Below are 27990 nucleotides of genomic sequence, written 5' to 3' on the forward strand. Positions count from 1 at the left end.
ATAGTCATAGGGATGTATCAGGTAGGCTAACGTTTTCTTGGGTGCAGCAGCCTGAACATTTTGGTTCCTTTTCAGGCTTTTTTGTGCAGCTTTGTGCTAAATAATGAATTAAGAACCAACTTGCATAGGATCTTGGTGGCTCTGTGTTCATATGCCCTTTCCAACTGAACATATGGTCTCCATCTAGCAGTAACCAGCCCTTGGTGTTTACAGAAACATTGGAGTCTGACATATATTAATTTTCTTGGGAATTGAATCTTAATATTAAAAATAGATGTACATATTTCTTGCTTAGAGAATTTACATTACCACCACCCCACCCCCGGCAAGGGAAATATGTGGAGCACAGATATTGAGGTGGGTATCATTTGAACCATGCCCATTCACACCAAAATGCAAATGTTATGAGTCAAATTGTTTAGCACTAAACATTTACACTTCTGAACCAATAGAAGTGATTTAATTGGACTGTAAAGTTGCTGTATTAATTACAGAATACCAAGTAAACTGTCTGCTATTAGGTTCCAAGCTGTTTGATTGCTTTTGACTGTCTCTTCATGCCTGCTTCCTTCGAAGTAGAGTTAAGCAGCACATGGGTTTGATGCAGCTCATATCTCCAAGCCAACATTCTTTTCACTAAGTATGTGAAAGAGGTATACTTCCTGTAGAAGCTATATATTCTAAGCAGAGAACAGCATGGCAGACCTTTAGAATGCAATTGCTTGAGCACAAAAAGACATACTAGCAGAAAGGGTGTTCTGAGAATTCAGATTACAGATGCAAGTTGGAAATTACAGATTAAAATTATCTTGAATTCTTCTTATGCATCAAGTAACATTAAAAACACTCAACCTGCTTCAGATTATTCTGTGGACCCAGTAATCACAACTGCAGGACACTCTGCTTTGCAATTGGTCCAATTCCATGAAGTCCAGACTGTGATAACCTATTCATTTGCAATGATATGGCCATTACAGTTTGCATAGTCTTGTTAGTCTCTAATACTGGGCATTGCCAAAGCATATGACTTAAAGAAGCATTAGATGTATTGCATCTCCAGCAATTATGCAAGTTAGACAAACCCTTATTGAGAAGATGTTGTGGAGTCCAATAAACCCGAAACAAAACTTTTTGCTGAATAAGACGTAGCCTAAGATCTATAGAAGCTTCAGAAACAGATGGTAAAGCAACCGTCCATTGGTTAGGCAAAATAGGACACTACAATTCCCTATTCCAATCTAGTCTTAAACTATGGGTATCATATTTACTTGCTGCTATTAGATATTTGTATATGTGAGCTGTGGATCTATGTATCAATTTTATGCCAGGGGTGGGAACCTGTGGCCCTTCAGAGGTTGTTAAGGATGCTGGGAGTTGTAGTCCAGAGCCTCTGAAGGGCCAGATTCCCTATTTCTGGTTTATGCCAGAACACCACTTTAAGGATAGGTACCTATAGGTATTATGTGGTTTCTCTGGCCCTGCCTTATTTCATATGCAATAGATAACAAACTATGCAGTCTAGGTTCTGCTTTTCTGTCAAGACATTACCTGGAACCACATCTGTTTAGCTATTCTTCCTCAACTTGAGAAATAGTTTTGTACAGACTGTCAAAATGAAGAAGGCTTTCAATGGTTACTAGTCCTGATGGTTATGTGCTATTTCTAGTATCAAAGCCAGTAGACCTATATACACCAGTTGCTGGAAGGGTGCTGTTGTACTGTGTTCTGCGTGGGGGTCTCTGGCCAACAACTGGTTGGCCATTGTGTGAGCCAAATGCTTGACTAGATGGACCTTTGGTCTGATTCAGCATGGCTCTTCTTATGTTCTTAATATTGTGGGAGTGATTGTATTGTCTGAGAAGTTAAAACCATCTATAACATTCTACTAAGAACTTAAATTTGGAGAAAATTTTAATGTTCACACCTGAGGGTGTCAACTTCCATTCTAAATGGAAGTGACAGGCATCTGAGGCAAAACCCTTAGAAACTACTGAAGATGCTGCAAACATCATTCCTTTGTATTTGATAGAGGGGGAGAAAATAAATGAAGACAGTACTCATTCTGCTTACAAGTTTTATTTACATAGGAACTGTTACTAGTGGTCTTGGATGAAGGCTAAATCCCTTCTATTTACAATTTATATACATGTGTATACTTGAAAAGTAAGAAAACTGTACAAGAGAACCCAAATAGAGGACATACACTGGAACCAAGTAAGTAAATACATAAGAAAAAAAAAGACATTTGAACTTCAAATTGTATGTTGTAAGTAATATTAAAGTGTAGTTTTAAATCTGATAGCAACATAAATATTACAACATACTGTAACCCAAATCTTTTTTTTTTTTAATTACATTTTTATACCGCCCAATAGCCGAAGCTCTCTGGGCGGTTTAAATCTTTAAAACAGGTTCTGCAACTTCTTTTAACACTTGACAACTGAAGCAGTCTCACTCTTTTTTTTTTTAACTCAATGATAAATTTTGACTTCATTTGCACGTACAGGGACCAGGTACAAAAAAAAAAATCATAATGCAATTTTATTTACATTAATACTATCAAAATGGACTTAGAAAGAACAAGCATTAGCTGCTCTGAGAGTTTAAGACAGGGGTGGGCAACTAGGGACCTTCCAGATGCTTTGGACTACAACTCCCATCAACATGGCCAACGGTCAGGAATTGTGACGGTTGTAGTCCAAAATATTTGGAGGGAACCAGGTTGTCCACCTCTGGTTTAAGAGGTATCCTTTCCATCCCCCTCCAGTTCAAAAGCCATTTTAAAATATTTTGGAGTGTGAAGGAAGTTGAAGAGCTTCCATATGTTACCTTTACAGTATGGTGCTGACTTAAGATAACGAACTGACAGTCTGCATTTGAAATATTCATTATTACACACACTGCAGTTCAAAACCATTCAACTCTGAATTTAAGTGAGAAAAATGTTTAATATTCAGGGACTCAAAACTTTTAACATTAACATTGCTTAAAATGTGCAAAAGGACTGTCACTAGCTTATTAATTATACTAGTGTTTATCAAGTATAAGTCACTTTGATTTTAAAAAAACAAGGAAAAAAATCTTCTGATTTTCATGGAATAGAAATTCAATTTTCCTATAAGCAAGCTGCCCATACCTAGCAAAATTCTTGAAACCCATCAGTTGCTTGCACAAGCACATGGTCCAAATAGTTTGCTTGACCACTGCCACCTTTAGGCCAAAACACATTTTGCCAATGACTCTGCGACAAGACTAGGTGCAGCTTCCTCTGTTCTAGCTTACATACATTCAATTAGCTGAAGAGTGAAGCTGCAGTTTAAAAGGAGCTTAGTAAGACATACATAAAGCCTCCTATTATCTGGCAAGCATGTATATGAATTAAAAAAAAAAACTTTATTTGGTCCTAAAGATTTCACTGGTTAATTTTGGAGGTATTTGTACCAAAATGTTTGGTTCAGGTAGCAGTTTTTGGGCCTTCCTTTAAACACCAGCCCTCCTCCCAAAAGTGCCTTTGTGGTAATCATAAAAAAAAGTTATCCCTCAAAATTTTAAGTACCAACAAAAGTTATTACAAATTTTATTGCATTCAACTTTAAATATTAAATATGCATTAGCCGCTTTCTCAGTTTCACAAGTTTTCTTTATTGTTCTGCTTCCTGGGAAAAGGAATCTTCCCACAAAAAGCTCTTTAATACTGGCAGCAGGGTGAAGATTATCAAATTCCACCACTGCATTCAGTCAAATACTGTCTCTTTCTTAGGTCTCCCAAGCTGTTTCTCCTTAGTGGTTTTCATTGCGAAGATGTTTAAAATCCTTTAACAACCAAGTGGTTTTTGTTATTTCCATTAAACTTGAAGTTAACTTTTTAGTGCTGGACTATGGTTCTTGTCTCCTTCTTTGCTATCCTTCATTAACGAGGCAAACACCTGCAAATTTTTTTAAAGAGAGGTTAATGAGCCACATTTATAAATATTGGTCTCTTGCTGAGGGTTCTTTTCATTCATCCATCATAAATCACAAAACCATTCCATCCCCATCCACAATCTCTTTTTCAGTAGCCCAAAGTCCCAAGTATCAATTCCAAAATGATTAATTGAAAATTACAGGGAATCAAAACATCATGACACTAGTCTCAGAAATGGATGATAAATGTCTTATGCCTTCTGGTCAATGCAATCTCAGAGGGTTAGGTTGTGTCTATGACATAAAGGCTTGGTGTACCGGGTGCAAACTTAACCGGACAAAAATAGCCAAACCTCAGTTGTCCATGCAACCTGGAAACTGCAGTTAATCATCTGTAGTTTGAATTAACTGAAACCACGTGATATGATATTACACTGGAGAGTTATTAAATCCACTGGCTCAACTTAAATTGCTGGTTTTAACCTTGAAAGCCCTTCATGGCTTGGGACATGTACCTGAAAAACTATCTTCACATGTTCAACTAAGACAAAGGCTGCTTCCTCTGCTGAGGAAGACTACTTTTGCTCCAATGCCAGCTTCCCCACAGTTCCAGAGGATTCTCCATGTCTCTGTCTGGAGCAGATTTTCAGGGGAGAATGGAGACTGCGGGAGGGGTGGGGGAGGAAAGTCCATGAAGGCTGCCTCCTCCCCATTTCCATCAGCAGAAATGCTCCACTGGATTGGAAACTTTCTGTGGACAGAAGGAGCACTTCCATTCTTGGAAGGATGATCATGGATCCTACCCATTGTATTTTGATTCTTTCTAAGCTGCCCTGGTAACATGCTCGAAGGGCAGGATAAAAATCAATTGTTAAAATACTAGTTTATCAGTTTAATTATGATAAAAAATATATTCGAGCCACGTATAATTCCCTTACCTGAGCCCACTTTTTATTACTGTTCTGCATCTGAATAGATGTAATACAAGTGAAGAGCTTCTCCGACGTGATGTCTTCAGGTAGCTTTGTTAAAAACTGTGCTATATGAATGAAGTCCATCTGCAGGAGGATATCTTCATATAACCTAAGAATTCCTAATCCAGTTCTGAACAAAAATTCTTCGCCATCTCTACAAAAGACATCCCAGACTCGACAGGCCAGATCAAGGGGTAGTGACTTGCTGTACAGGGTGAAGATCCTGCATATGGAATAAGCATCAGGCACAGGAAGACAAAACACATGCCCTTGATTTTCTCATCTACTATGAGTGATCATTTTATTTAGAAGTCCAGTAATGCTTTCGATCTAGCGAACAGACACCAGAGACATCCCACTTACACAAGCTGCTCCTGCCTGATTTTAGCAGATTCCCCCCCCCCCTCATTGCAACCACCCCCACTACATTCCAGGCCTTTCCTTCAGGGGAGGGGGGAGCACAGCACAGCACAGCACAGCACGGCACAGAAAGCTAAAGTAAAGAGGGTGGGTGGGAAAGCCATGTTGCACAAGCAGACTTCCACTTACATCAGCTTGGATACATTCCATTTATAGACCCACATCACAACCAGATAAAAAATTATGCTCCCAACTTGCCCCAACTACTGGCCCTCAACTACATAGTAGGACAGATTTCTAGAGAGCCCATTAAGATCTTTCTGCATTTCCAAACTTCAGTTGCAAGTTTCTCAATGTATCATGGGGGAACATAAAGTAAAAAAGGAATACATTGAACTAATCTTTAAACTTACCAATCTATCAAGTATATGTCGGGGGTAAGATTGTAGGATTTAAAATGATGAAACAATTTGGGGAGGTTTTCCTCAAAAAATACTTCAAATGCTGCAAAGTATTTCAGCATCTGCAAAGAAGAAGATTAAAAAAACTGAAAATGGTCTGGTTCAGAAACAAGAGAAATGCCGCAAAGACTGAAGCCTTCAGGGAACTGTAACTAGTCTACAGAACATGTTCTAGAGGTTTAAATGCAGACAGAATAGTAAATTTACAGTATAATTGTCCTTAGCCAGTGTCTGCACTTCTCCAGCAATAAATACAAACAACATTCAAACACCCAGCCCTTCTCCAGCTCCTAACTTCATTTCCAGTGTAGACAGTAGCAGACATTTTATTTATACAGCAATTTATATTGTGCTCTTCTACGCCCATGCACCAGTCAAGAGTGGCTCACAAAAATTTAAAACAGCAATAAAACTTAAAATACATTCACTAAAAATAGATTACATATAAAACAACCTTTAAAAAAAAACATTTAGCAGGATAAAACCTTCCAGAATAGTAATATCTTTTGCGGATTGGTGAAAACATGCATTGGTGAAAACATGCATAGAAAGGCCCATCAGTGCTTCACCAGAGCAAGTTGTTCCATAATTGGTGCAGCTACTGAGAATGCCCTGCTCTTGCCACCATCAACTGTGTCCCCACCCTGGATGGGACACAGAGAAGGGCCTCTCTTTCTGATCTTAGGGAGTTGGCATGTTGGTATGGGAGGAGGTGATCCTCCGAATCCTGGATGAAAGCCATTGAAGGCTGTAAAGGTAATCACCAGCACTATCAATTGCATCCTAAAACAAACTGGCAAGCAGTACAGACGTTACAGGCTGGATGTGACATGATCCCATTGGCATGCACCCACTAACATCCTTGATGCTGCATTTTGGACCAACTGCAGCTTCTGAAGACTCTTCAAAGGTAGCCCCATGTAAAGTGCCTTATAGCCCATTCTTGATGTAACTAAGGCATGAGTTAGTGTGCCCTTTTCTCCTCGCCATCCCACTCTCACCAAAGCAAGGGATTGGCTATGGGTATCCATTATCCCACAGAAAAAGAAAAATGAACGGAAGCTACAATAATTCAATCATGAGTTCTGTAAAGAGATAGCAAAATTCTACCAATTTAATTTCTGCTGATATAACTCTAGAGTTGCAACCTCCACTAGTGTTAGGTATGAATCAAGGCACCAATTTTTTAAAATGTAGAAATTCCACTGACTGTCCATTAAAATGTGTAACACTAAAAGTTATAGCCCTTCAGAATGGGTGTATTTACCATGCTGTGATCCACACGGAAAAAGGCCAACTGGCATGGCTTATTCAGGAGGTTCGCAAAGGCAATGAAAGCATCTGCCTCTTCCAAATTGAGAATGAGGACTGCAGCAATGAAGGACATTCCCTGGACCTTCAAAAGACAAAATGCAAACGACTTCATTTTTATGTCCGTACAAAGCTAGTATATTGCCAAATTAGATACAATTACAACAAAAAGTAGGGCAACAAATTATCAAAATGTAAAATTCAGTTTTGTACTGACCATATATCATTCAAATGGTCAAAGCAGTTGAGTGAAGGAAGGTAACTTAAGCCTGCTTCATTTGTTTACCATCATGAGTGAAAATGTCTCCCAACTTTTGTATAGCTCTGTTATGAAGCTAGCAGTGGCAGGTAGTTCCCCCAACATGTAGTGAGATGACAGATGCATGATCCACAGATAGTGCTTTCCTCCCTTCACTTGTCTAGGAAAAACATCATTGTGAAGTAGTGCAATCCTGTGCACGTTTACTGGGAAATTTCAATTAGTTTGGTGGAACTTAGTCCCAAGAAAATATGTGTATGATTACAGCATTAGAGAGTTACCCTTTAATATGAAATATCCCACAGTGCTGTAGCTGAGCCACTACCAGCAGTGCAAATATCCCGTCCTCCTGCTGGTGTCACACTGCCAAGCTATGCTGAGATAGTTCATTTAAACCTATGAAAAAGTATTCTTATAAAATGTAGCTATTATACTTAAGGAAAGTATTGCAACATTGGGCAGATACTTACGTATCCTACATCAGGTCTGTAACATGTATATGCCCCCAGGACACTGTGCAAAAGATCATGATAAGGGCCACCCTAAATTGAAAAGAGTGGACAGAAATGTGAGTGTTAGTAGTAGAGAAATGAAGAACTTATTTTAAATCCAGAAGAGCCTCTCCACATATGGATTACCATGTGTTGCAAACCACCCAGGGAGCTTCGGCTATTGGGCGGTATAAAAATGCGATAAATAAATAAAATAAATATCCTAACATGACTGCAAACTAATGTTATTTCACTTAGCTTTTATTATTACATCAATGCTAAATTTCAAAAGTTGTACCAAGTCCTTAATACAAATACTTGTTTGCATGAATGAATGGCTCTAAAATTCAATTACAAATCCTTTTAAAGTAAAGCTACACACTAGGTTCAATTCAGGCTATGTTATGCATGCCTAAGTGGGTTGACTCTATACCTAACAGCACCACTGAATTTCCTAAAGGTACACGCATTCCTGGTTACATGCAACTGTAGCTGTTCCAAAAGGTTCAAAAAATTGCAGTGCTCAAATATGTTTGTGTATGTGCATGTATACACACACACACACACACACACACACACTCCTGTTCCTACTGTACAACCTCCAAGCAAACATGAGACAACGGGGTCTAACTGCAAGATATTTCCATGCTTAGGAAAACTGTCACTGTCACCCCTGTGTATGAACTCAGTCATAACTACCATAGTTCCAAACTGCACAGTTGGATTGCATTGATTTCAGTTCATGTTCTCTGGACTGCATGTACTGCCAATAAAAGTTCAGTGCCGACAAACTCTGAATCCACAATAGCTAAAATTCAGCAAGGCTTTTAGAGAAAGGCTTGTGCACAGCCAGTAAGGCTTTTATTTCTCCCCCCACCTCAATCACAAATTGTGTCTGAAGACCCCTGAATTTAAAAAGCAGCCTATGGTGCAGCTATGTTAAAAGAAGTCACTATGAGAGGAAGGAAGAAGGAAAGACCCTATTCTACTGTGTACATAATTTTCTGACAAAACTAATTCAGATCAGGGCACCGATAATTACTACTTTCCTTCTGCATTTACTAGTAAAATGGAAATGCTAAGTTTTTATAGTGATGAAAATTACCAAAACATATTGCAATTCAGTAGTAATGATGCAGCCATATTGTCTGTTATTCTTTTTTAAATAAAGACAGAAAAGCCTCAAATCTGAACAGTCATGTTTCACCCTTGAGTGATTCAATACAAACTAAAATTAATTTCCGAATTTGTAAATTATTCATTTAAGAATGTGTTGGCTAAGCAAACAAAGAGGGGGAAATACCCGGACTCAAGAGTTTCAGTTTCTGCTTGAGCAAGACTTTGTATACAGAGAGCTCTCTGACTTATCCTGTCTGGTTAGAATGCAGTACCAGGGACTTCACTATCAGTGTTCACATTTTGAGTTTCACAATGAGCAAAAGGTGAAGACCACTTAGACACTTCTGCAAGTAGTCCTTGTACTATTTTGGGTGTTGTGTTTTGGACATCGTAAGCTCCTTCAGGGAAGGGACCTCCTGTCTTGTTTGTTACTCTGTAAAACACCATGCACAGACATAACACTATGTCTATAGTGTTATGAGGGCCACATCTCGCATATTATGTACTGGTATGCCAATACCAGAGTTCAGGATTCATAGGTACACAAACAAAAAAGGGAATGCATGCATAACAGTTCCCCCACCCCTCTGAAATATATGCATAATGAATCCAATCCTTTCCCTCTCATATACTTGAAAAAATAAATGAATTCCCATTCCCCCATTAAAAAGGCTCTTATTGAAGAGTACAACACTGCCAAATAGTTCTTTATGATCTGTTTACATGTGTCATACAATTTGGACTTTTGTATATTTTCTTTTAAATATAAAAGATATTTAAAATGCCAAATACCTAACCATTTGCAGATCTGTATAAAATGATTAGCTTTTCTGCCAACGTTTTACTTGCTATTTGAACAACTTTAAGAATTGGCTTGCAGAAAGCAACTTTCCACTTGGTTGTGGTGAAGAATCACTTCCAGCTAACCAGGTGATTTCTGGCTGCAGTCATTGCTCCACCCACAGAAAGAGAAGCTTGAGTCCTACGAAACCGGCTGTGTTTACTCAGTGAGGAACAAAATCAGGCTTGTTAGCTGCTTTATTTTGCTATCCTTCAGAAGCAGGAGACACAACTAAAGGCTACAACAGCACTCATCAGCATCGAAAATGCATCACGGCTTACTAGCAGCTTTCACTGCCCACCCCCCTCACCCAACAGAGAGAAAGACAACTAATCCACTGTGATGTCATCTGCATTGAGAAGACATTTTAAGGGTTAAATTCCTTGAGCTGGAGCAGTAAAACACTTCCCCATCAAGATCAGTAATATGTCACAGGAATAATTTCTCCCAAACAGCAAAACAAGATGAAATTATATAGTGTTTAAACATGTTATACAACTGTATTTTCTAATTATTTTAAGCTAAATACTTATTAATGAAGTACGACATTTTTCAACTGCATGAAGCCATGACGAAATATTCTTATTTCTATAAACGCATTCATGAATTTATTGTTTTTATTAACTTCAATGGGCAAAGCAATCTTAACGTTTTAAACATACTTATCTCTGAACATAGTAAAGAAATGTTTTTACCTTCTGAAAAATATAGAGGGATGGAAATGTGCGTGATATATCCAATTTTATTAGCTCCAAACTAGCCTCCCGGTCAGCAACTGATACTCCAGCATCTACACAGATTAAAGCATGTAGATTTATAGCTATTTCTTAAGACTGATTTACCTAATAATGTAGGACTGTGAATCTTATATACCATTTGACTATTACCTCAGATAATCAGCTATGTGTTTCAAAGGAAAGACTAAATTACTAAAAGAAAAAAGAGGATAGTGGGGAACTGGGCAACAATTTTATTTAATTCTTATTTCAAACTGCTACAGCATTCAAGCTGATATGCTCTAGAAATATTAGAAGCTTCACTAGTATTTGGTGTCTCACTGCACAAAATAAATGGGATTTCAACAGTGATTAAAGCTATTTGCTTAACTCAAAAGGGCAAAGGTGTGATGCCAGAGTGCTCCAATTTTATCCTCACACTTCCATTTTGTCTCAGTTTTCATACTCGTCTGTAGCTGTACATGAAGAAGAGTGCCCTAACTCTAAGTGCCCAGGAACTATGGATATTATGGACTTACCAAACTCCCCTGCATCTTGATTTAATCAGGACGACACCCTTCCACTTACTGATGATACTAAGGCCTTTCTACATGTCCCGGCCTTCCAGGAGGGAGGGGCAGGATCTCACATTATTCTGCTCGTGAGATCCTCCCCCTGGATTCACACACGGTGCGTGACATCCCGGGAGTAAGGAGGGATGTCACGTCCGCCATTTTTTAAAATAAAAAATGGTGGAGATGAGCGCAATTGCACTTCCAACAGAAACATAAGTTTTTTTTAAAAAAACAATGACACCTGACCCCGTTCCCCCACCCAATGGGCACAGAGCGTCTGAAGAGCTCTGTGCCCCATGCTCGTTTCCCACCTCCTCGCATTTACTTGTGAAGCAGCAGGACGAAGCAGGGGCAGGTGCCCACACATCTCCCGTTGTCCCGGGATGGTCCCAGGACTGAAAAAACCCCGGGAAACCCCAGGGTTCCATTTTCTCGGGGTTTCTCCAGGGTCGTCCCCAGTTGACCCTGGGATCCCCTGTGCATCATTTGGAGGCACAGGGATGACCCCAGGGTGACCCCGGGGGAAAACAACAGTGTAGAAAGGGCCTAAGTTTCCGACATCCTTTTGTGACCTTCTACTTAGCACCAAGTAGACACCACTCCCCCATTCTTCTAGGATAGTATTCATCATTTGATTTCTGATTTGTTATTATTGACCTTTAACAAAAACTTGCTATTCTGGGTTAAAACCTGAAGACTTACTTTTTTGTTTTTTCCTTCTTAGGAACCATATATGGATGGTCTATTACCCATCCCAAAGATCTTAAGTTACCCACATCATGCACTTGTTAATTCAGCACATGGGCTAGTTTTGGAGCCAGCTCTGCTGGACTGAAAGCAACCTATTATCCAGCAGAAACAGAGCCAGGGTGCACAGAGGCAAGAGATTCCCCTAGCAGACTAAATTCTCAAAGCTGGCCATTATTCCTGAAGAGCATGGAAATAGTTTCAGACCTGTGTAGGGATGCATGTCCCAGGTAAGTAATGCTCAGAAAATTGGATCAAAACCAGCCAGATTTAGACTTAACTGTTCTGCCTAGTTTCACTTGTAACATGGAACATTTAATTATATAATACAGGCAAAATGAGATACTGGAGTAGTCCTCTGAATACAGAGCTAAACATATCCAGAAGTCTCGTATGACAGAGCCTGCTCAAAACTGCATTACTTCTGTCTGCCGATGGAAAAAAAGTCAAACATGATCCCATAAGTAAAGCCTACCGCGGTCTCCCTGATGTGCTACTTTTCCATGAGTAGGCATCAAATACATCATCTTCCTCTAACTGGTATAGTTCTTGAAGGTATGTACTGATTGCAGTTCTGAATGTAGCATTTGGTGGTTAGTCTCTCCTCAACATAATAGATACTGTGAAATGCTGTTATAAGCAGCAAATGGTGCCATTCTGACATACCTTCTGTATCATTCTCAGCACCAGTCTCTCCAAAACTCTTCCAACGTTCCTTGGCTCTAGATAAGAAGATTTCATAGAGTTCTGCAAAACACAGCAAAACAGTAAAAATACTGGTTATACAATTTCACTGCTGCTTTTTATTATATGTATTTCTGTTATAAACTTTACAACCAGAAAATTCATATTTGGTGTAGTTTTCAATCCTCTTATTGAGAAAAGTGTAACTGAAGATAAGCAGTTTTCGTTCAATAATTTCCAATCCCAAAAGTGTAAAAAATGGTCAAAAGGGATAGAAGAGGACAAGGGTGCATTTGCTACATTCAGTACATGCCAATGGTTCTGGACATGGTCCATATTTCACAAAATGTTTACAACTAATACATGTATGAATTCATATGCTATTTGAGTGCTTACACCAACACTGATCTTTATTTTAAAAAGTTGGAATTGAAAAGCCAAGTGGTATCTTCATTAAAAACAAAGAGATCTTAAAACTTTAATGGCTAAATTTTAAAACTGGAATAGAGATGTGCACCATTAATTCTTATGAGTAAAGCAAAGATGCTACGTTAGTGAAATTAGGTAGCATAAAGCGACTGCTTTCCTTATCAACAGAAAAACGATCACAGACTCAGTGAAACCAATAATAGTTTACTTCAAGTTAGAGAATACCGCTCCAGTGAGATCAAATTTGCATGCTTTAACACTTACCAGGAGTGATATTCAATTCATTTCCTACAGCAAGACTCCAAACCTTCCCACGAACACTTGGAGGTAACCCTTGCCACCATAATTCTCGAACTCTCCTTGTAGAACGCCTATAAAAGAGGAAGGGGAGTGTAAGCATTTCTGGAGTCTGGGCATTTTAGTAGCCGTTCTTGACATTTCCAGGTTGTCCTAGAAACAAAGAACACCAGCAAGCTTTGGCTCTGTGTGATAAGAAGCCAGTGCCTTCTGTTATGGAACTGTTAGCACTGTTTCCTATTGAGCCCAACATGGCCTCATAATGTGACAGGGAGCCACATCCAGGCAAGAGACCAGTCTGTGGAAGAATGTGACTGTCCATCGGGTAAGTATTTAGACAAATGACAACAATTCCCCACCACATATCATTTCTGAATAATATTAGCGGATGCTGGAAAGAAAGCAATTCTATAGCCCAAAGACATAGTTCAAAACAGAAAGGAAAATATGCAATGTTTTTGAGGGATCTGGAAGTCTGTATCAAGCTTATATTACCAAGTCTTCTATACTTACATGCTCTCCCAGTTAGGCAGTATTTCATTGACCCAAATCACCATAGCACTAGCAATGTTCTCCTCTTGCTTGAAGCGTTCTTTCATTATTTTCTTCCTTCTATGTGCTTCCTTAATTTCTATTAAATCCAGAATTTTAAATTGCAATGTGATTTAAAAGGCTTTGTATTAAGACAAGAAAGCTTAGATAATTAGACTATGGGTCCCTGAAATGTAAGTCACTTACAAATGTTCTTCATCTCACCACTGTATAGGTCAGAGATACTGGGGTTCCTGCTACAGCTGTTTCCTCCTGTTGTATGTTAATGGTGGGGCTGTTCACACAACACATTAACCACTACTCAGAGGTTGAGTGTGTGTTGTTTTAAACCATTGGTTGTTTGTTGAACTGTGGGTTATCATGTTGTCTGAACACAGCCAGGTGGCTTGTTAACCACACACTGTAGCTTATTTTCTTGAACAAGCCACCTTAAGAACCCATGGTTTGTTGTTGGGTTGATCACGGTGGTTAACAAACCACCCTGGCTGCGTTCAGACAACACAATAACCCTACAGAAAACATGCTGTGTTTTGAAACACACTAACCCACTGTTCAAAAAACAACCCACACTCAACCACTGATGTTGTGTGAACAGCCCCAGTATCTTTGTTCCGCCTTTACAAGAAATTGTGGACATTTGCAGTTTTGAAGACCCAGTAAGCCATATCAGAAATCCTAGTTTCATTTTTCTGCACAGATCTGAGAAACACAGGACTATTTCCTAGATTCACAAAATCTTCCTGATTTTTTTTTAAAGCAGAAGAGGTATACTGATTTGAATGCTTTTAAATAATGTCTTAATAAGCTAGTGACCTTATTTAAGCCACAGTGGGCTGCAGCGATCATGCAAAACCGGTCATTAGCTTATTAAAGTCACAGTGGGTTGCAGTGCATGCTGGCCACCTTTCTGAAAATTCAAGATGTGGCAGGTGGGTGTCGTGGGTTATAATGTTGTGCAAACTCAGCAAGGGTGGCTTATAAAAGGGTTAAATAACCCATGGACAGCTTTAGGGTTATGTGAGGGCCATTAAACCCATGGGCTGTTCACATGACACAATAAGCCATGGTGACCACCTGCTGCAGCTTAAATATTCAAAATGGCTGCCAATGCAGCCTGAATTTGAATTATTGAATCACCACAGACTGTACTTGCATTTCATTGCAATCTAATCCCACACTTCACAATGTTATTCCTCTAAACACTCATGTGTGTACCGCCCCCCCCACACACAGTCAGTTATGGACTGTACATGTTTACACCCACCACCATTGGTTTGTCCTCACAAAATTCAAGAATGACAAATGGGGAAATAGATCAAGGCATGAAGCCATTCAATATCCACATCTACACCAACTGGTACAAGTTCTGAGGAGCAAATGCATACTTTGTAAAATGTCTCTAACGTCTGTGAATGACCTCACAGCCTTCATGGCAGGAGGGGTCTGTTCTTACATTGAAGACAGACTCCATTAAATACTATTCTTACCCACTTGAATTTTAAGATGCCTTTTAATAATGTGCTGCTTTTAATAATGTATTAGTTTTAAATGTTTTAATTAGTTATATGTATTTTATGGTGTTTGCATTTGTGTTGTACCCCGCCTCGATCCAGAGGGAGAGGCGGGTAACAAATAAATTATTATTATTATTATTATTATTATTATTATTATTATTATTATTATTATTATTAGGAAGGCTACTGAAGGTTAGGACCAAGTGATCACCTATATTTCCAGCTGCATCATATATTGATTTCAGAGTACAATACCCAAGAATGGTGCACACCTCTAAATTGTGACCCTTCCTAGCAAAAAGCAAACTAGCAGACCACTGCTCAGCAAATATATATGATACATATTTTTTAAAAAAATACGGAGGTGCAGATGCATGCATATATTAATGAGTGGCTGTATTCAGGATCCAAGTTCCACATACAAAACAATGTATGAAGCAATCATGAAAGCTAATATTTCTAGTTCCTCATTTTCCTTTTCAGTGCACACAATGTACTGAAGCATCAAAATTACAAAAGTACTTTGAAACGTTAAGCTTTAACTTCTCTTAAGAAATCTAAACAGGACTGTCTGTTTTATTAAAAACTAGCTCTCTTTTAGGATCATTTGTATTTCTTCACACATATGCCCCAAATATTATGCCTCAACAGTTTTTAAACAGACAGCACTACTAAACTACCCATACCTCTCTTTTTTGCTTCTGCCACCATTTCATCATATTCTTGTCTGTGACGTAAAGCCTCTTCTACAGATTTGGCAGGAAGATTCCTAAAAAAAAAAAAAATCAGTTAATTTGAATATTTATTGTACAGGAGTACTTGTAGCCTGCTTATTCCACTCAAGATCTTCCCTTCTGAGTCTTGCAGTGTACTGTAACTCAATTAGGGAAGAAAGACAGACACGTTGTGACAAGGGAATAGGTGATAGATTGGCCCAAGTATATTTATACTACAAACTCTTAAAATTTGTTTCTAGACACAATTCAAGGTGCTGGTCTTGACCTACTTAGTCCTAAATGGCTTGCGACAAGGATATCTGAAGGACTACCTGAATGAACATAGTTTTATGAGTTTAGCTATTAAAGTTCCCCACTAAAGAATCCTAACAGTTGTAGCTTCGTAAGGGTGGTGAGAATTTTCTACTACTGGGTTGAGGAAATTACCGTTAAAATAGTTTAAGTCTGTGGCTAGGTATGGTGCAAAAAACCATGACAGTACAACCAAGAATAAAGCATTAGACCACTGTGGTACTATTTCCACAAGTCATCACTGACTATATCACTATCTATAAGGCAAAAACATCTTTTTCTTAATTGTTCAAACATCCATCCACATTTGTAGTCTATGCTTTTTATATAACTTCTGCAGCACATAATGGTAGCTTTGAGCAACCCCTTCTCTAAAGCAGCCTTCCCCAACTGGGTGCCCTCCAGATGTGGCCATGCTGGCTGGTTGATTATGGGAGCTGTAGTCCAACACATTTGGAGGGCAACAGACTGGGGAAGGCTGCTCTATGGCTAGTGGAGTGAAGCTGCCATAACACTGTACCTTGCCACACAGATGTTTGCTTGGTGGCAACTGCTACTTGTCTCTGTGTGCTCTGCCTAAACAATCCTTGGAAAGACTGATGATTAGAATTAACATAGCAACAGCAAGCTTTAAAAACTGAATGCCTACATCTAGGTTGAGGAAGTACGGAAGATAAAATAAGGCTAGAAATCCTCTTCCTATAACTCCTGGATGTCATCTTCCCTGTCTGCCCAGCTCCTCTAAACCTCTCATCCCACTTCAGTCAACCCTAAACCCAATTGGGTCTGTGCATACAACAGAGCTGGCTGAATCAGACTTCCCCACCCCATACTCCCCATGGCAGCCCCACCAGCCCTCTGAAAATGCTACACAGAAGGTCAAGGAACCCTGCAAATGGGGTGTGCTGTACTGCAGGGGAAAGAGGGATCCTCCAAATTGGGCAGAGGTGCCTTCCATGAAACAAGTACCTTCCGTCTCCCAAGAGTCAAGAACAAGTTGGGATCTAGCTATCTTGGGAATGTATTTGGGAACATAAGCTTACTTTTTGACATGAAATTGATACCCTGCTTGTAAAAGAATCCATAGTGACTTACGATGGTCGATCCTCCAGAATAAGAGCAGTGGTTGACAGTGGCTCAAATTCAAAGTGTCTACGCCTTGTTGCTTGGGGTGCTGGTTTACACACTTTTCCTGTTCGTGCTTCATATTCCTAAACAAAAAGTGAGTTGAATGCTTTTGGTAAATCTGTGCGTGTGACAAATTGCACAGTTCAGGCTCCTATCAAGGCAGCTACAAGGTGAGTCGCATAGGAAAAGTCAACCTCAGCTTCAGATAAATATTGCTAGCAACCATGCAGTGCCAGTTTTTGAGTTTCACGTGTGAGAAACATTGCATCTGATAATTTTGCGTGCATGTGCCATGCACGTGCAGTTAAGACTAACACAAGCTAAAAGAATGTTATGTAAGTTAAGCACTTGTGGGAAACCTACAAAAAAGAGAAGGAAATGTCCTGCTACTTATTGAAAGAGATTCTTGACTAGTTCAAATGTAATAAACAATGGTTTATTGTTACTTGAGGATTCTCCTCCAGCACAGTCACAAAGAGGAGATCAGAAGTTTTTCCTTCCATTTTAAGCTAAAAGCACTGAAACACTGCATCCACATCCACGGCTAATCTTACCTACGGTTCGTTGAAACACAGCAACTTCATAAACTATGATTTGAGGTTGACTTATTTCAACTAACCACAGTTAAAAATAACTGCAGTTTGTCTAGGTTCGGTCATAATGCTTAACTACAGTTAGTCTACAATGGAAGCAAATACTTCTCCTCCTGGCTACTCTGGAGAGAAAAGAACAAACACAAGGCTCACTGCAGCCCATTTCCATAACAATTAATTACAATTCATCATTATGTCTGAATGAGGCAACTGACTTTAGGATCTTAGTTATCAGGAACATTGTAATTTGAAAATATACCAGGTCTAACCATGCAACCAAAATTAAAAAAATGTCTTGTCAACTTCAGTGTAATGTGGTATGCAGATTATGTACAGAAAAGAATGTTAAGCTAAGTGTTTTTACTCACCTATACAAACACACCATTGCTGAACGCATAAAATGAGGTTAATGCTATCTGTATTAATGATCTGTGAGCCAAATTCACACTTGGGAAGACCTGTCTCAAAAGAACGGCATCCCAGTGGTTTTTTCATTACGTTCTGCACTAGATGTTTAGTATAAGGAGATCAGGGCACATTACTACTAGCTAAAACAATTTTTACCCAAAGATACCTCAAATACACCAGTAAAATCCACAGACATATCTTATTTTAAATTGTGAAAAGCAATGAATTAGTTTATAATTGAAAGTATGCTTGCCCTTTTAAGGGCTGGTTTGCTAGTACTATAGAATTAAAATCAGATGCATCCAGAAATACAAATACTCATTAAAATTCCTCTGCTTCTTTTAAAAACATTGTTAAAGCTCACTTTACTTTAAATGCATGACCAAAGGCATGCCAACACTGTTCACTCAGAAATACTCTCTGCCAAATTACCAATACTATATAAGGGGGCTATCAGAGGATGAATATTCCACAACATAATTAAATGTTGGTCCCAATTTTTTTAAAGGGTCTCAGTTTAGCTAAGAGCTATTGTGGACTTCATTTGTGGTCCGCTAACATTTAGTGCGTTGGAAAGAAAGTCTGTGGCTTTCTCTCTCTCTCTCTCTCTCTCTCTCTCTCTCTCTCTCTCTCTCTCTCAAGCAAAGAATATTACATGTTGATCCTGGAACAAAAAGACCACTTCATTTAATATAAACGTTCATAGACTATCATTGTGGCATGAAATTTATCAGTTATTTGACCAATAGCAGGAACAGAGGTTCTTCTTCGTGGTCTCTATGCATCACAGATATGGGCTCTACGCTTGCGCGGAGCCTCACATCGGGTACTTATACAGCTGAGGAAAACTTCTGGGGGCGGGAACCCCTCCCCCAATGCTACTGCACATGTGTTGCAGGTTCCTGCCCAACCGTCAGTTCTTCGTCGACCACCATTGTGGCAGTACTCGCACAAAGGGTCTTCTGTCTTTTGACAAAATATTCTGAGGAAAAATTTATTCTTTCTTACTTTTCTCTTGCTATATCTTTCTTTTCTTTTGCGTTTACTTTCCATTCAGTTATTTTGCGAACGCTGGTCGCAGATCGCCTAAGGGCGTATGGCCGTTAAGGCACCGTTTAGAAAGTGTGTGACGTGTGGGAGCAATCTTCCTCCCACAGATGGACACTCACTTTGCGTGGTCTGTCTTGGTGAAGAACATATTGTAAAAACTTGTCATCACTGTATGTCCTTCACTAAGCAGACCCGTAATGACAGTAATATAGAGACAGTGCAGCAGTGATTTGGCCTCAAGATACAACAGCATTACTATTGCTTTAGAGAAGACTCATGGGACAGTTATGGCATAAATGAATGAGCCCACATTATGAACCATACTGCAAATGTTTTTGTTACTATCTCTTCCATATTTTTGATGCTAGATTAATTCTATTTATGGCAAATGCACTTACAATTTTTCAGTTACAACTAATATTCAGGAACATAATTTATGTATTTCAGCTACACCAAATAGCCAAACCTCACTTATGTAGAATCTAATGACTGGGTTTGGACAACACAATAGTCAATGGTTGATTAAATAATCCACAGTAGGCTATATAGTCCATTGTTGACTATTGTGTTGTCTTCCGGGGAGAAAACACACCACGTTATTTCTGTGAAATGACGAATGCAAATAATCAACGGTGTGCAGAGTTGACCATCTGCACAACTGTTGATTATTGTGTCATGTGGCACACTCCGTTGACAAAGTGCTGGGGACAGGGGATGCTAGAACTTCTGCCGCTGCATGAGAGCGCCAGGAGTTCCTGGCGTCCCCGGTCCCTAGCGCTTTGCGATGCAGGGGGATGTGGCACAGGAGAAGAGCATCCTACTGTATCCCATCCACTGTTCACGGTTTGTTGCTATGCCAAGGGCGGGGGACACTGTCCTCGCCATAGGAACAAATGGCAAAGGAGGCATTGTGGAGGGATACCATCCGCAACGCCTCCTTCACCATTTGTTCCTATGGCAAGGGCAGAGAGAACGCTGTCAGGAGAGTCTCTCTGACAGCGTCTCCCCCCGCTTTCGCCATATCAAAAGGAGGCGAAGGGATCCCATCTCCTGTCAGAAGATGGGATCACTCTGCCACCTCCTTGTTGCTATGGCCACGGCCATGGCGGAAGACGCTGTCAAAGACAGCATCTTTCGCCACAGTCATTGCCATAGCAACAAATGGCACAGCCAGCAGGGCAGAGTGATCCCATGCTGCCATGGCCATTGCCATAACAACAAATGGCGAAAGAAGGTGGCGAGCACATCAGACGAGTGTATCCCCCCCCAACCCCATTTCCAAATGGCTAGCCCGGCATGGCGGAGGGAGACACTTGCATGATGCTGTCAAGGATAACGGCGGCGTTGGTTCCCATGAGAATCCCTTTTCGTGCCGGGTCACCCCACCGTTGAACAAGAGGAGGAGAGCGAGGTGCCAGGGGGTACCCAGCACAAAGGAAAATTCTCATAGAAATCAGCGTTGCTATACAACGGGGAGGACAGAGAGGGTTTTGGAGATGGGCAATAGTCAACCCTGAGCTAATGATCAACTCCACGAATGACTTTTTTAGGGGGGCACCCAAGACATGAAAATAGTCATCCATTGAGTTGATTATTAGCACAGGGTCGACTATTGTGTCACCCGAGATTGAGTTCAAATACATTTTGACTGAAATCCACATAAGATTGTTACATCTCAAATCTATATTTGGAATTTCAGTACTTTGTTAACAATAATCCAAGAACTGCAAGGCAAGCAACTCTGGACTGAAATTTAAAATTTGTTTTACAGACCTATTAAAAGGAATATCAATCCACCTGGCCCGGGAAAAGTAAAACAGATGCTCAGACATTTTTCATAAAAATCAAATGAAGAGGATATGAAACCTCATTCAGAGAATGTTTGAAGCAATCAATACATTTTTACTCAAATTGGGCAACGAGATGTGAGAGAAATGAAAATAGTGCCAGTGAATAATTAGAGTTAGAAGCTTGTCAGGTTTATTAGCTGTAGTCAGGGATAATGTTGTTCGGAAAAAAGCTTTTGCCACTGTAATTCAATTCAACCTGCAGAAATTCAATTTGCTTATTCTGCTTAAACGTATCTGCTAATCATAGATGGGGGTAGAGATCTCTGCAACAAAATAAAGCCTCACCCCATCACCATTAAAAGTCCTGCTGAGCCCCATCTCTTTTTTATATATTTTTACTAGGCACTGCCCATATTTCCAAGCTTATCTTCATGGTCACAAGGACTAGAAGATGCTTTTTAAAAATAAATTTTGAAATGTGTGAGGCTATTGAAATCTGCAAAAAGTACAAAATTCTGTGCTTGCACAATGCAATCACTGACTAGACATAGACAGCCTTGAAGCATCTCTTTCATATTAATTTAAACAAGGCAAAGACAGGTACTGTATACACACAGCAATTTCTTGACAATTGCTAATGTCTACAAGACAGAAAATCAATTAAGAATGCCATTTTGGATATTGTTTCCCTGTGTCAGTACAAGAATGCAAAAAGTGCAAGAGAGAGATGCAAAACTCTGAACACTAAACCCTTTGTTTGTCCTGTGGTACATGTGACAAACTGAAAGCAACCTTGTTTGAATGCTCTGTAATTGAGTAGCAGTATATATTTTAGACAACGTAAAGCTTTAAGCTAATATCGTTGCCTCGTGATTTCTCATAACTATAACACCAGCCAAGGAAATACTAAATATTGTTCATGAAATTCATAAACCAAAAGGAAAACTATAGACACCTCCAGACTGATGGCAGACTGGTTTTCTGGTTGCTGAATCTTATTTGACATTATATGAAGTGTGGGAGAAATGTTAGGCAGGCGAAAGTGAGTTTCTTTCATAAATATGACATTCATACATGGCAAGAGATCGACTATTCCCACCTTTAGGCATCCCTTAGGGCAGCCTTCCCCAATCTGGTGTCCTCTGTAGTGGGATGGTATCATGGGAATTGTAGTCCATCACATTTGGAGGACACCAAGTTGAGGAAGGCTGCCTTAAATTATTCCTTCTGGTCCATTACAACTGGCTGAAGAGGCCTGCTCATTCTATATGTGCTAAAGGACACAGAAACGTCCTTTCAGAAGCAAGTGAGCCAACATTAGGGTTCTGCCTGCCCAAATGAGCTCACTTCAAGCCCAAGCGTAATGACTTTTACAAAGCGCTGCATGGCTGAACAGTGCTCCTTTTAAGCAAGCTTTTAGTTTTGCTTAACACATTTCAGAAGTTACAGGTGGGTTTATGTGCTAAAACTACATATGTACCTATACATAACAACTTTTACTTTTCTTCACAATAGTTTATGAAGAGAGTTTGTGAGCTGGCCTAATTTTTTTTTGAATAACTGGTGGTTACAAGTTAAATAATAATAAATTAAGTGAAATTCACCATGTGGTCCCCTTTTGGAAACATTGTTGTCAGAATGAAGAGAAGGTCATGTCAGATACACTTCTCTGATAAGTAGAGCAGATTCCCTAAGGGTCAGCCGCCATGCTCTGAAAGATACTGAGGGGGAGATTCCTTGGCCTTTTAGGACTGGGAAGCCAGCAGATTCCTGAAGAGGAATTTCCAAACAAGGCCCAGGTATGCCACAGAGAAAGGAAGATGTAACATTCATGAACCACATCAGACAAATATGCTGAATCTCCTCACACCTATGATACAGATATTTTAAGTTGACATGCCGGTCTTCCAAACTTTACTTATTTACTGGGGGGAAACACAATTAGTGTATAAAGTGTGGAGCTGTTCAGTTAATGTTCAGTAAATGTTCAGTTAAGAAGCATGTAGAAGTATCCTAATTCAAATCAGACCTACTTGAGTTGGAAGTTTTTGTTCATTGGAACTTAAACATCTGATAGTTCTACATAGCCTTCCCTCCCCATAGCTTTTCCTCTTGTGTTATATCTATATTAGATTACATGGGCTGCCTTGTTTTTTAATCTTTATATGCACTTAGTAAATTTTAGGCACTTAAATTCAGCAGACCCTTGTAAATGCCTAGGCAACTGGACAATTTCCTAACTCTGCCTGGCCTCATCAACAGCTTCACTTCTCCAATAAATCTATGTTATCATTCATAGTGGATAGCCCAAGATAAGTGAGGGAAACACAGAATGAAGAAAAATCTTTGTGATATAAAAAGTCTGAACAAAAATGTATCTCTGGCACAGATACTGTACCATTCCCTACATCACAGGCCATTCGTTGTAACATCCTACCCTAAGAAATAGGAACACATGTAAATTGGGAGATGAGAAACAAACAATATGGATTTAGATATGGAGTACTCAATCCACTACATCAGTGGTTCCCAAAGTGGTCGGTGGGATTGCATAGGGGGGCGTTAAGAGGGAAAGAGGCAGCAGGGGGCCGCTCAAGGTGGTCTTTTCCATACCAAGAATTTTGGTTACAGAAGGAAATTTCTGATAGCTATCCTGCACTATGGAAAGTGGTTCAGAAGCTCCTGGTTGCATTTCCAACATCATATTTGGTGGAATGTGGTTTTAGTGTGGTCTGCCTACTTCTCTCCAAGCAAAGAAATCGATTCCAGATTACTAAACATGGTGATTTAAGACTCATGTTAAGTGACTTTAAAACAGACATAGGGAAACTGGTATCATTTCATCAAGCATTAAGAATTTACAGAATAGTGAGGTACTCTACCCTAGCTACTAAATGTGATATCTAATATTCTTGCTAAATGACTATCAGACTTTGAAAAGATGGTATCACTGGATCAAGTTTCTCAATTATGTTTAATTGGATTTTGTATAAATATTCAATTAATTGTTACTGTTTTGAATTTTATTGTTATTATCTTCCTACGTGGGTCATTGAAAACCGCTATACTGAATAATGTTTTTATAGTGTAGGGTAGGGGGCACTGGGCATGAGTTTGTGGAACCAAGGGGGCGGTTACCCAAAAAAGTTTAGGAACCACTGCACTACATGTTATATTCAAGATACCAAAATCAGGAGTATTTCATTATTCCTGAGACAGCAATCAGAAGGGCAATTCTACCTGGCTGTAACAACTGAGAACTCCAAACCCAAAGATTAGCTCCTTATTTCTATAAGTTCAGGAATTTGCATCAGAGAGAGGAATTGCTGGCACACTGGATATTAAAAAGCAAGCTTTATATGTTTACATGGATTAGAAAAAGCAGTGACTGAATTGCCATGGATATGGTAACATACAATTACCTCAAGAAAGGGAAGTCGAAGATAATTAAAGTCTAGTTAGCAGAAGTCAAACTATCAACATTTTTCACTTTCTCTGAAGAAACAATATAATTTCAATGCTCTCAATGTTCCAAGAGATCAAAATGTTAAGATCCTAAAGCATTGCAACTGAATGCCACCCTCATCCAAAATAACAACAGAACAACACCCCCTCCCAAATTAATTAAATTTTACCCTTGGTTTTTCCATGCTTGCTAGCCAGGTTTATCATCTTGGAATTGCATGGGGGGGGGAGGGGTAAACTCTCACCTAAGGCCTTAATAAGGCAAAAAACGAAGACAAAGCCAAGCAAATATTTGCAAGGCAGAAAAACAAGCTCAATATAAAGAAGATAAACAGGGAGAAAAAGGTAATAACTAACAAGCTGAACTTTTGTAAGATATCAGATCTGCCAACATACTCCAATATTAACCCAGCATGTACTTAATTCTGTTACTAGCAGGAGTCTAGCAAGGTGAAAATGAAGGAACAGTGAGACTCCTACCTTATATTACTCAATTCAAATGCCAATTATTCTTACCCAGTACTACTCTCTATTCAAAGCCACTATCAGTAACTTCATAGTCAGAAGCTGGGAGCATAAAATGGTTTAGGAGGAAACAAATCCTAAATAATACATTATATGAGGTGTCCTGAAAAGCAGCTTCTCAAATATATTCGAAGGTGTTATTCGCATGTAAGACAACCCATTGGTTTAAAAACTGATGCGACTGTTATGCACAAGCCCAGCTTTTACTCAGCAACTTTGTAGGTTGCTGAGCATGATGTCTGAACCCAGACTGCTGGGTTGTTTAGGGCTAAACAACCCAACAGTTAACCAACAACAAATCATGGGTTGCTGAGTTAAAGCAGGCAGCATGCCCATTCTCTCTTACTTGTACATGACAACCCATTGATTTTTAAACCCATGGGTGATCATTACATGCAAACCAGGTCTAAGACTAAATTGGGAGTATGCACCAATACCTTGAGTCGGCTTTATTTAAAAGACTAGTTAATAAGCATTGATATATAGTCACCTGAGTGTTGTGACTACAACAGAACGATGGGGTATAAATTTCCTACAAACAATATTATACTAAGCAGCTTACATCTATACTTTAGATCTGTGTTTTATAACTTTAATAGTTATCTATAAAACAACACAAGACTTGCTATCTCTAGATAACTAACATAATAATTGATTTTATGAACATTTAAACTTACTAAGTTACTGCACTCTGCATTTTCTTTTAAGTCAGGAGTGCTGAACTTCTTTCAGCCAGAGGCTGAATTCAATTTCAGAGAAGCTCTAGGTGGCTACATTCCAGTGGTGCTTGGGGCTGATGTTAAGGAACAGGGCCAAAGGCAAAAGGGAGTGGGTGAAAATACCAGCATATTCTGGCTTAAAGCTTTTACTGCCAGTAACTAAGCGATTTGAATCTTTTAGTATGGAAAAAAACCTGGCAAAAGCTAGAAAAACACCAAACCATCAGCAAGGCATGGAGAAAAAGCAGGAACTAGCTGGTGATGTGGAGGAAGGACCATCTGAGGAACCCTAGAGGGCTAGATTGGAAACCCAGGGGCATGGGCAGATTTGACCCCTGGGCTCGATCTTCAACACCCCTGGCTTAAACAATATGGCATTGCAAGTGGCAGAGACAGACATCAGATGGTTTTAAAACAGTGGGAAAATGCTGCATCAGGATGAAATAACATCTATAATAGGTGCTTTCTTGACCAGCTGGTCAAGGAAGCACGTACTCTCGGCTTTTGAAGGTTCTCCTTATACTAGAATATGTAATTACAGCCATTGCTAAGCCAAACCTCATCACGATTTCCCTTCACCAGGCTAATTTCATTTACCACCTGGAGATTTGGAAACTGCATTAAATTTATCTGAATTCACAAAGCAGACAAAGACAGTGAAGCCACTGAAAATATGTGTACTGTTAAGGTCTTAGATACTAAGAAAACAAATGGATGCTAAGTTAAATTATATTTCATTTGACTACAACAGTAAATCCAAATATATTTTTTTAAAAAATGTAACAAGGCAATCCATATCAATAGTTCAAACTGAACAAGGGCAATGAGTAAAACTTGCTTTTCAATAATGGTATTCAATGACTTGATGAGTTAGTATTGTTAACTCATGCTACAATTATGTGATGTGCCATCTATTTCAATGATTGCTAAGAAGATCCCATGCATGGCATAGAATGTGATAGAAAAATATTAAATTCCATACCCCTGTGTTTAATAGATTGAGTGTAGATACTGATGCAACACTGCCAGAACTTTCATCCTAATGAGAAAAACAGAAGTAAATCCTTAGAGAAACATTTGACAGTCATTAATATACAGCAATATTCATGCAGATTTTAGATTCTCTTTTATAGTTTATATGTAGCACTGTCTTGCTTTTTCAAGCATGCTGGTACACAATTCAGATGTGAATTAAGGTTAGCCTATATCCACCCCCACAAAACCAAATTATGTTATACAGCAGCCCAAATTCTAAAACTACAGTTAGAAAGCAAATTAAGCAAAAAGAAAGGTAACAGTTGAGATTCCCCCCACCCTAATATTTTAGAAATTCACTTGTATTTTAAAGACTTTATGCTAGGGAGAATGCATGCCTAGAGAAGATGTATGCATGAACTTTAATGCACAAGCTGGTGAAAAAGACTCATATGTCTAGTTTAATGGACTTTGCATTTTATATATATATATCTGTGCTTTGGAATCTGAAAGTTTTCCAGACCTAGGTATTATCCTTAATTATTTCATCGATTTTGCTTCTGCTTGCACATAGCTTAATCTTTCATCCTAAATTCTATCATTTACATTCTAAAATCTGAAAGCTAACATAGCCTAAACTATTAAACCGCCCAGAGAGCTTCGGCTATTGGGCGGTATAAAAATGTAATAAATAAATAAATAAATGCATAAGTGATCTTTGCCAATGTTTAGCAGTTACATTCAAACTTGGATAGGGTTAGCTTAACCACTGTGATCCATGCATTGGTAAGGCTGAATTACTGTAATGTTCTCTATTTAAGGCTGTCCTTGAAGCTGGTTCAGAAGATGCAACTAATGCAAAACGAGGCAGTTGAATATAGTGCCCTGCCATGCACATGTAACACCTGTGCTGAAAGAGCTGCACTGACTGCCAATTTGCTACCAAACCAGGTTCAAGGTATTATTATTGACATATAAAGCCCTAAACAACTTAGGACCAGTTTACCTGAAAGATCATCTCCCCCTATATAGACCCGTTAAGACCACTACAACCTTCAGGGAGGCCTTGCTGTTCA

General features: G+C 39.2%; 1 protein-coding gene across 2 annotated transcripts in view; it reads right to left on the reverse strand.

Annotated features, from left to right (window-relative positions):
• Window positions 1–2060: 2060 nt before the first annotated feature.
• Window positions 2061–27990, reverse strand: part of TBC1D12 (TBC1 domain family member 12) — a 50155-nt gene continuing 24225 nt past the window's right edge. Inside the window, exons 3-14 of one of the 2 annotated variants that reach the window (XM_063132896.1) lie at window positions 26922–26978; window positions 17357–17472; window positions 15920–16002; window positions 13681–13798; window positions 13135–13241; window positions 12424–12504; window positions 10415–10509; window positions 7739–7810; window positions 6966–7094; window positions 5651–5760; window positions 4842–5100; window positions 2061–3926 (exon numbers count right to left, since the gene is read on the reverse strand). In XM_063132896.1, coding sequence (XP_062988966.1) covers window positions 3858–3926; window positions 4842–5100; window positions 5651–5760; window positions 6966–7094; window positions 7739–7810; window positions 10415–10509; window positions 12424–12504; window positions 13135–13241; window positions 13681–13798; window positions 15920–16002; window positions 17357–17472; window positions 26922–26978 — 1296 coding nt within the window. In that variant the 3' untranslated portion in view covers window positions 2061–3857. The remainder of the gene's footprint in view (window positions 3927–4841; window positions 5101–5650; window positions 5761–6965; window positions 7095–7738; window positions 7811–10414; window positions 10510–12423; window positions 12505–13134; window positions 13242–13680; window positions 13799–15919; window positions 16003–17356; window positions 17473–26921; window positions 26979–27990) is intronic. The other variant, XM_063132897.1, reaches the window with a different exon arrangement.

This window comes from Elgaria multicarinata, chromosome 8 (genome assembly GCF_023053635.1).
Source record: "Elgaria multicarinata webbii isolate HBS135686 ecotype San Diego chromosome 8, rElgMul1.1.pri, whole genome shotgun sequence".
NCBI classification, from domain to species: domain Eukaryota; kingdom Metazoa; phylum Chordata; class Lepidosauria; order Squamata; family Anguidae; genus Elgaria; species Elgaria multicarinata.